This window comes from Orycteropus afer, unplaced genomic scaffold, assembly GCF_000298275.1.
Source record: "Orycteropus afer afer isolate SDZICR_OR568_19922 unplaced genomic scaffold, OryAfe1.0 scaffold00529, whole genome shotgun sequence".
Classification (NCBI taxonomy): domain Eukaryota; kingdom Metazoa; phylum Chordata; class Mammalia; order Tubulidentata; family Orycteropodidae; genus Orycteropus; species Orycteropus afer.
In genome coordinates, this window is record NW_006922116.1 from 1,118,381 (window position 1) to 1,129,074 (window position 10,694).

At 38.5% G+C, this 10,694-nt stretch overlaps 1 protein-coding gene across 1 annotated transcript in view; it reads left to right on the forward strand.

The window, feature by feature from the left end:
• Positions 1 to 10,694, forward strand: part of PLCB4 (phospholipase C beta 4) — a 295,192-nt gene that overhangs the window by 163,967 nt on the left and 120,531 nt on the right. The window contains exons 16-19 of the mRNA XM_042782935.1: positions 1,218 to 1,308; positions 3,642 to 3,737; positions 8,695 to 8,795; positions 10,240 to 10,275. Coding sequence (XP_042638869.1) covers positions 1,218 to 1,308; positions 3,642 to 3,737; positions 8,695 to 8,795; positions 10,240 to 10,275 — 324 coding nt within the window. The remainder of the gene's footprint in view (positions 1 to 1,217; positions 1,309 to 3,641; positions 3,738 to 8,694; positions 8,796 to 10,239; positions 10,276 to 10,694) is intronic.

Below are 10,694 nucleotides of genomic sequence, written 5' to 3' on the forward strand. Positions count from 1 at the left end.
CGAGTCGGCCCCGACTCATAGCGACCCCTCCTTGGGTTTCCGAGGCAGTATCACTACGGAAGTAGGATTGCCCAACCTTCCTTCCGAGGAGTGGCTTTACCTAGGCCCTCTTCATTTTCTTGGCAGGGCTAAGGTACTTGCTTTTATGGAAAGATGACTATATTCCTAGTGGAGTGTTAGACACATACTATATGAAATGTGTTGTAGGAAGCACAGGAAATGCAAATGGAAGTAAGACCTGCTTCCTGAACAAAGGAGCTTTTAATCTTTGGGGAGCATCACAGGACACAAATGCAGATACACAACTAAAGTAGGATATAGCCTATGATGTATTGAATATTTGTCAGAGATGTCCAGGTCCAGGGGAGATATTGGAGAATGGATCAGTTACTTCAGGCTTCCTGAAGGAAGCAGAATTCTGGATAAGTGCTGTGTTTCAGGAAAGACAGGCATGGGATCAAACAGGGCCATATATGTAATGAGTAGCAAACAAATTCACTTTGAAAGTGCAGGCAGAAGGGCGGAAGAGTGGTTGGTGAGTGTATAGGTAAGTGGGTGGGAAGATGAGTGAGGGAATGAGATGGGAGAATGGATGAGTAGATAGATATAAGACAGTTCTTTCACTCTGAGGTAATGGAGAGAAGGAAGGGACACCTCTTCTGCAGACAAATCAAGTGAATTAAGCCATGGTAGGGTTGAGATTTCAGTGATGAGGACCACTGCCTTCTCTATTACCCACAAACCCACAGCCCCAAGTGTTGAGGTTGGATCAGCTGACTGAGTTCACAGGCATACCAGACAGCTCAGCACAGAAGAGGACTTGGAGAACCTCTCAGCTTTTGCCTGGGGAAGCCAGTTCTGACCCCAGCCATCACTATGATCCCTTCAATTTCACCAGACACTTTTAAGGCCTGATGTTGGGCGATAAACCATCTTGAAATGCACCACACCAGCTCTGACTCCAGCTCCACTGGGAAAAGTGGAGCAGTTCTGTACCCTTGGAGTCTGCCTGGATTCCAAGTTTGTTGCCTTAGTCTAAAGCAGAGTTTGAGATGATGGGCGATTCCTGCTGGGTATGAAAACTTAAATAACTGCTGAGTGCCATCTAGTGGACATTGGGTTGTATGACTCATAGGCCTTCATGCTCATTCTGGTCTGGAAATGAAAATGAAGAAACACAACCTGTTATTAATTCGGCTTTTTCTGTTTATCTCTAGCTTGAACCAGGCAGGCCCTTGCCATCCCCCAATGACCTCAAAAGAAAAATACTCATCAAAAATAAACGACTGAAACCTGAAGTGGAAAAAAGTAAGGCAAATACACACATACATGATGGGAGTGCACGTACACTATGTGTTTAGACAGTTTCAGTTTTGTAGAATGAAATCCCTGAGTTTTAGAGGGGATGAGTGTAGTGATGTTTTAGATATGCTTTTCTTTTCAAAGCAAGGTTGTCACATTTCCAGTTAAATTTAGTTCCTGCACTGAGAGAAGTATATTCATATATTCATATGCCAGAAGTTAGAGGGATCCTAAGGAAAAATGAGAAGAAAACGGAAACAGCATTTAAGAATTTATCAAGATAGAAGGAGCTGGCATTTATAATTTTATATACTAGTTTCTCTTTGCAGTTTGCTATGTGATATATGCATATCTGGGGATCCTAGCTGAAGGTGTGAGTTTGTAAGTGAGTGTGTATGTGTGTGTGGAAAGAGAGAAGAGATTTTATAGGAAAAAAGATTTATTTTCTTTCAAGACTATTTCTTAATTTGTTGAATTAGTAGTACCAACTATTGGTATGATTGCTGTGTTTTCCTCATGTATTCTTTAATAAAATTTAAAAATTGTATGAATGTTTATTTTTGTTTTAAAAAAATTGTTATGTGCCGTCGAGTCAGACCCGACTCATAGTGACCCCTCCTTGAGTTTCTGAAGTGATATCACTACGGAAGTAGATTGCCCAACCTTCCTTCCAAGGAATGGCTGGTGGGTTTGAACCTCCAACCCTCTGGTTAGCAGTCAAATGCCTTAGGCATTACACTATCAGAGCTCATAGGGAAAATTCAAAGAAAAATATAATAAAATAGTTTCAAATTTTATGTACACACACACATTTACATATATATATATATATACATGCATTATTGATAAATATATATACAAATTCATGTTTATACACAAACATATTTGTAACAAAACTGGGATCATGTTAAATATACTGAATGTTAATTTTTCTTTTCAGTCCAGTAGTTAGTAATTCTATATGATCACTTTTAGGAAACACTGCATGTGGTTTATTATATAGAATGTAATATATTTTACCTGTCCCAAGTGAATGGATTTTTACTATTATAAAAACAACAATGGTGAGAATACTTGATGGTCATTTTGTCCATTTTTGAAACTTTCTCCTTGGACCCAACAGGGACAAATAGAGCTGCTTAAGCATAAGGAGCCCTGGTGGCACAATGGTTAAGTGCTCGGCTGTTAACTAAAAGGTTGGCAGTTTGAACCCTCCAACCCCTCCACAGGAGATAAGACCTTGATAATCCACTCTTGTAAAATTACAGCCTAAGAAGCCCTGCAGGATAGTTCTACTCTGTCATATAGGGTCGCTGAGAGTCAAGGTTGATTCTGTGGCACACAACAACAAGAGCCAAAGCATGTGCACATTTTATGATGTATCTTGTTACACTGTCTTTCAGAAAAGTTGTAGCAATTTACACTGTCACCAGCAGTATACAAGAGTGCTGTTTCATGTCAGTTTCCTTAACACTGACTACTGACCATCTTTTATGTGTGTGCCCAACTAATAGCAGAGAAACAATATCTTATTTTTTTGTCTGTATGTCTCTAATAACTAGTCTCTTTATATATCATCATCTGGGATTTACCCCTCCATGTTTGCATACTTTTATTTTATTTCTGTATTTTTTTACTTACTTGTTTTTTATATAGTATATTTATATATTTATAAACTCACTAAACTCCAACTCACAGTCGTCAAGTCGGATTTGACTCTTAGTGACCCCTTCTTGGGTTTCTGAGGCAGTATCACTACAGAAGTAGATTGCCCAACTTTCCTTCCAAGGAGTGGCTGGTGGGTTTGAACCACCAGCCTTCTAGTTAGCAGTCAAATGCCTTAGGCACTACTCCACCAGAGCTCCCCCACTCATATGAGTCCCATATACCTGCTTATATGAGTTGCAGGTGTTTTTTCTTGGACTTTTGTTATGTCCAATATGCATGTCTCTTTTCTATTATATCTTCACTATAATTGTTTTTAAACCTTGGTCAGTGCCAGATTCCCCAAGTTATGGGCTTTTGCTATTCAGCCGTAAATCTTTCACCATGATAGAGTTCTCCTCTCAGAACTTGATGACCAGAATTTTGGACAGCCCATTGAGGTGCCATAGGTCTTCATCATGTGCACACAGTGTGGTTCTGCATGTTTTATAAGAAGCCAAGACCACCAGAATGGGTGACATAGTGGTCACGACTGGCCCTTAGGGATGTGGCCAGTTGATGGCTAGACAGTGTGTTTCCTTGCTCTTTTCATTTCTTCTCAGTCCGTCTTAAAGCCCAAATTTTATGAGTGATCTAATATCTGTCACTATCTTCTCCTTGGTTTTTAATAACAGAACAGCTCGAAGCTTTGAAAAGCATGATGGAAGCTGGAGAATCTGCTGCCCCAGCTAACATCCTAGAGGATGATAATGAAGAGGAAATAGAAAGTGGTGAGCAGTTCTAAATTAAGTTACACATTGCTAAAATAATTTTTAAATGAAGAAAAGCACAATTTTTTTCTCAGTGGTCCCTCATACAGGTAGTCCCAACTTACAAAGGGTTTCCATTCCTATGACTCTGTCATAAGTCAATTCTGACATAAGTCAACTAGCTTTTTCTTTTTTACTTTTCATTATTATTGCTTTTTATTATCAGTGTCTTTATAGATCCACTCTTTGAACATCTGAGAATGACAACATCAGCAGATTATGTGCCACAACATTGTGTATAGAATAAATTACCAATGATAAGATGACATCAGCATTGTGTGCTACAACATTGTATACAGTATATATTACCAACAATAAGATGGGGGAGAAAAAAAAAAAAAAACAGCCAGTTGTAATTGCAGTTCATTGGAACTCCTTTACGTCCTAAGTTGGGGACTACCTGTATATAATTTTTATTCTTAGTAATCAGGTATGTATTCATAGGCCAACCTTATTCTTTTGCTATTTTTTTCAAATATTATTATTCCTTCTCATTTATCTAGCCACTAGATTTTCGTGGGTTAGTCTTCTCCCCTCCTGTTGTGCATTCAGCTGTTTAGCAGAAATTCACAGCCAGGCTTCCTTGAAGCAATTGCTGTAGAAGGCAGAGGTTGGGATAAAAAGAGCATTCTGCAGTCTCTTTCTGTAAGCAAAAGCAGGAATTCCAGTCTTGTTAATGACAGTAGTAATAAGGCAAGTTAATTTTTACTGTACGAATATATTATTATAATGAAAAATAATACTTAAATCTAAAGAGTGTATTTCTAGTCTATCAATAATTGTTAGTTGTTATGTGTCGTCGAGTCGGCCCCGACTCATAGTGACCCCTCCTTGGGTTTCCGAGGGACCATTTAAAAATTATACTGCCATTTTCTTTAAAGTCTGAAAGCAGTTGATAATAGAAAGCAATCTAATAAAATATGATTCTACCAAAAAAAGGAAAAGAACAAGGAACGTGGGTGGAGACCCTCAAATAAATGATGAGTTTGTATGGACACAATTTCCAATAACTGGAAATTCAAATCCAGTATTAAAATCAAGTTCAAATTCCTACAAATAATTCACCAAAATTTCCCAAAACTCAAACTAAGATCACTGCTGTCGAGTCGGATCCAATTCATAATGACCTCTCCTTGGGTTGCCAAGGTGATATCACTACGGAAGTACATTGCCCAACCTTCCTTCCAAGGAGTGGATGGTGGGTTTGAACCACCAGACTTCTAGTTAGCAGTCAAATGCCATAGGTAGATAATTTCAATAAAGAAAGGCTTACTTAAACTATTTGATGAGTTGATGTTAGCTTCTCTTTTATTTTTCTCATATAATCACAATCATAAAGCTTGGTTTTAAATGGATCATTTGAGAGTTTCAGGGTATTTCAAGTAAATTATTTGTTCGTTATGAATCATAGGTATTAATTAACAAAATAACAGAGGATTGCATTTGTGTGGCTATTGTTTAGACAGTGCCCTGGATTTATATAGATACTTTAGACTAAATGATTTCAAAATACTTTTAGAAACTCTGAAGGTTCATTTGGGGTTATTGTCAAAGATGGCTCACTCCCATGGCTTCCAGTTGATTCTGGATGTTTGCTGGGAGCTTAGCTGGGACTACGTGCTGGAGCACCCACATGTGGCCTCTCCATGTGGTTTGGACTTCACACAGCATGGCAGCGTGGGTTCAAGAGCCAGTGTTCCAACAGTCAAGAAGCAGACTACTAAGGGCTATGACTTGAGCTGACACAATATCACTTTCTCCACATTTTATTCCTCAAAGCAGTCTCAGGCTCACCTAAATTCAAGGAGAGTGGAGGTGGGCAAATATCAGGGTCACATTGCATAAAAGTACATGGGAGGGCAGATATTATTGTGGCTGTCTTTGGAAAATAGGATCTGCCACAATGCCTATTATATTATATCATGTTTTAGCAAATTATAAACCTAAACACGATTTTAGCATAAAGTTTAAAATAAATTTCAAAAGATCAACAAAATACTCCTAAAATGTGGAAAGATGAATTTTAAGTAAAATCAATTCCTTAACTTAGGTTAAGTTTCACAAATGATAATCAAAAAATTTAAGGCATTGCTAGATGCTATAGTCCAATAGAAAAAGCCTTGGTGGTACAGTGGTTAAGCACTTGGCCGCTTACCGAAAGATCGGCTGTTCAAAGCTAGTAAGCAGGAAAAAGATGTGGCAATCTGTTCCCGTAAAGGTTATAGCCTAGGCATCTCTATGGAACAGTTCTACTCTGTCTTGTAGGGTTGCTGTGAGTTGAAATCAACTCAAAAGCCATAGATTTTGGCAGGTTTATGTTGTTGTTGTTGTTGTTATGTGCCGTCGAGTCGGACCCGACTCATAGCGACCCCTCCTTGGGTTTCCGAGGCAGTATCACTACGGAAGTAGATTGCCCCATCTTCCTTCCGAGGAGTGGCCAGTGGGTTTGAACCGCCAGCCTTCTGGTTAGCAGTCAAGTGCCTTAGCCATTGTGCTACCAGAGCTAATAGGCAGAAAAAAAAATTGTTACTAGAGACTCCCTTGTCATTTAAAAATATACTTGAGATTCGTACTAAATCTTAACAGATATAGCCACATGGGTACAATGGTAGGAAAGAGGAGATTATCAGCCACCTGAATTTCTCCTGAAGTGCACAGAGGCTTCTGCTGTGCCAGATAATGGGGTCTAATTCTTGTATTCTGTCAGAGATACTTAGCCTTGGTTCTTGTCAACCAGTTGGCTGGGATTATGATGGTGACATAACAAGAACACCTCTGTTCTCTAATTTAAATACATCACCACAGAAAGCAAGCAAAAGGCAAACATAGTTCAAGAGGGCATGCCTGGAGGTTATAGAAAATAGAAAAGACAAATCAGTTGAGAATGTGTGCCCAGTAGTTAGACAGGGTTTAGATTCAGTAGGATGTGTGGCTCTCAGGAGTATGAAACAACCAGTGGGAAACACGAAATGTTGTATGTGTTTGTGAATGTGTCTGTATATACATGCAAGCCCAAGAGATGACAAAATTCATTTATATAACTCTTTTAAAGTAGCTATTAAGTCCTACCATTGTATGGGACATGCCTCTTGCCATCAAGACTTTACATCTGGCTGAAAGGTAAGTCTAGACATATATGAAATAGAAATATTATAGTGATGGTAGGAGTTTTCAAAATCTTGGTTACAAACCAAAGGAAGGCAGCCCAGCATCATAGAAAGAGCATTGTGCTAAAGATCAGGAGAATTCTGGTCCACATCTTACTCTGTGACCTCAGACAAGTCAAATCACATCTCTGAATCTTTTTCTTCATCTATAAAATAAAGACACTGGACTAGATTATTTAAGGCCTAATCCAATTCTCTCAGAAGGGATCATTTCCTGGAGAAAGATATGCTTGGTAAAGTAGATGGTCAGAGGAAAAAAGGAAGACCCTTAAGATGGATAGACACAGTAGCTCCAAGAATGGGCTCAAGCATAGCAAGGATTTGGAGGATGGTGCAGGAGTCTCCGACTCTGAGTTTATGAGTCTGAGCAGACTCAACCCCATCTAACAACAACAATGACAGTCCAGTTTGACAAATTCTTTTCCTGCTTAAGACTTATATGACCTGCTTTTTTTTTTTTTTTAAATTAAATTGTCTTCCTCCTCTTTCCAGAATATCACCTACAGGCGAGGAAAGTGTCTGTCTCCCTTGCTCACAACTACTTCCCGTGACTATAATAGTAACTTACATAAAGTAGTCCCTCAAGAAATTTCTAACCCAAAATACCATCAGTTAAAAGACACCACTATTTTATGTACAAATTAGAAGAATGCTTCCAATTAGTTATAAAATGCTATAGAGTGAAGGGTACATTGCAATGTCAGAAGTACTAAAATGTGATGGGAAAATGCATCTTAGAATTAGCAAACTTATTTTTATTCATTCTTGTTATTGCATTTTCACTTTGAACATTTTAAAAGTACATTAAAAAAAATCTCTAATTCTTGTGGTTCTATTCATCTCCCTTATGATCTCATACTCAGAAATTACTTTCCTTCCCCTGCCCTCAGTAAGATTCTGGCATGACCTATATCGTGGCAGTGTGACTTCATATTTACATCTCCTTGAGCCCTATGGGTTTCTCCTGATTCTGGCTTGTTTAAGACAAATTACTTACCTGAGGCTCCTGCAGACTGGGAATGGTGTGACTTCAGATCCCCCACCAGTGTGTGGCTTGTTTTCCAGTGGGTGATCTTTCTTACACCAACAGCCTTGGGTGGATCCCAGAGCTCTTGTTTCTTTCCTGGATCAGTGGGCTGAGTGCTTTTGTGCTTCCTGTCACAATCTGGACTCCTAGCATAAGCCTAACGTTTGAGTTCAGAATTTTTGAACCTTCAGCCAAGCTTGACAAATAGTTTACAGGAGCAGGGAAATCCTTCTAATGTCTTTCCTTTTTATATCACACCTTCCCAGTCCCCTAGTCATTATGTCAATAGTATTCAAGTGGAGGTTTTACTATCACATTCAAAGTTAACAGATTGTATTTTCTTTTTATGAATATGCTTTTTTTCCTCCAGGTGTAATAGAAAATCAAAGTATCTTTTTATGAGTCACAAATAGTTCTGAGGTATATGAGGCTTTAATTTTTAGGGTTAAGGTTATACTAAAGCAGAAATATAAATTTACTAAGCATAAGTGTGTTAAACTCCATGTTAGATGTTGGGGAAATAAACAAGATGTGGTCCTTGACCTTGAGTAGTTAAGAATTTACTGAGAAGTTTACTCGAAAAAATTGCATATTTAAATGTTTGCATTTTCTTTTAAAATCCTTTCCTTCTAAAAGTGCTTATGTTCTACCCAAGATTACAGACAAGGTCTGACTGCTTGGCAGTAATTTGGCTTCATCAATTTTCCTTTTGTCTTCCATGCAGCTGACCAAGAGGAGGAAGCTCACCCTGAATTCAAATTTGGAAATGAACTTTCTGCTGATGACTTGGGTCATAAGGAAGCTGTTGCAAATAGCGTCAAGAAGGTCAGAATCTTTGTGTCCTTTTTCTGTTGTGACTCTCAAGAGGTAGCAGCTCCTAGTTACGAGATTCTAGAAATATAACAACACAAAAGTCTCAGTGGGGAATGGAATTGACATCTAAACTTGAGACACACACAAAAATATGAAAGAACATCTAAATTACTCATTAATTATGTTCAGTGTTGATCACTATCCATCTGGCCAATGTCCTTTAAATGTTATCATTAATTACATTACTATATGTAGGGAGGGAGCCCTGGTAGCACAGTGCCTAAGGCACTTGACTGCTAACCAGAAGGCTGGCAGTTCAAACCCACCAGCCACTCCTCAGAAGGAAGGTTGGGCAATCCTACTTCCATAGCGATACTGCCTCGGAAACCCAAGGAGGGGTCACCATGAGTCGGGGCTGACTCGACAGCACATAACAACAACAACAACATAGGTAGGGAGGGAGACTACAATGGCATACCAATAGCAAAAGTTAGCCTGTTGAAGCCATTAGGAAAATGGCCCCTGAATATCCTAATCCAAGTCCTTATTAGAGAACCAGTCCTGCCAGTTAGGTATCATCTTCCTGATGAAAAATATTATATACCCACTATGTGCCAGGCACAGTCTAGACCATCACAATCTAGAAGACTCAAAATGCACTAATACTTTTCCCTCATGGAGTTTGTAGTTAAATGAGATTTTAGGGCAAAGGGAAAGGAACAGATAATAATCAAATAAATATAATGATAATTTGCACAAAGTGCTATTAAGAAAATAAAAAAATAAGCAGTAAAATAGATAACAATGAGGTGGCAGGAATAAGGAAGCCAGGGCCCAAAAGGCAAAGAGGAATCAGCCACACGCAGAGTTAGAGGAGTATCTTTTCATGCAGTGGGACCATGTGTTCATTTCTGAGGGCTTCTGTGACAAAATACCACAAAGTAGGTGGACTGAACAATAAAAATACTTTCTCTCACAGTTGTGAAGGCTAAAGACCATTCTCTCTCTTAAGATTCTAGGAGAAGATGCCTCTTGACTCTTGCCTGGCTTCTATTGATTTCTGGCAATCCTGGGCATTCCTTGGCTGGAGCTGGAGCAATCTAATCTCTGCCTCCATCCCTCTTCACGTAGCTGTTTTTTCTGTATCTCTCTGTGTTGCTTCTCCCCTTTTATAAAGATAGCACTCATATTGGATTTGGACCCACCCGACTTCAGAATGACCTCATGTTATCTTAACCGATACCATCTTCAAAGACTCTTTATTTCCAAACCAAGTCACGTTCACAGATGCTGGGGGTTAGAGCTTTAACATGTCTTCTTGAGGACACAATTCAATCCACAACAGACCACAACATGTATTTTTATGTTTACATATATTTGTATAAATATTTATATATATGACTAGTAAATTTGGAATTTTGCCTTTTGGAGACATTATTTTCTTTCTTTAATATAGGTGTCAGATGATCTTGACCAAGAAAACAACAAAAAGGTAGCAAAATAATTGCCTTTTGTGTTTTGTTTTCATCACATGATATCCACACGTGGCCCTCTAATGTTGAACATTTTATACTAACTTTTATTCTTACTCTATCTTCCCTCATAGACTGGCAGGCTTACTGCTTATGGGCATAATATATATATGCTTGATGCATCTAATTATAAGAGTCTTCAAGAAAAAGAATTAATCACAGTGAAAAAATTATTATATCCTGATAAAATCACCAAACTAAAGCTGTTGAGAAAGAGGCCTAGATCTAAATCATTAATGATTTTTCTATAAATAAGTGTGTTTAGCGTTATGGAATTAAAGATTTCATTCCTATGATTGGACTACATAATCACTGATATATGTTGTTGCTGTTGTTATGTGCCATCAAGTCGACTCCGACTCATAGCAACCCCTCCTTG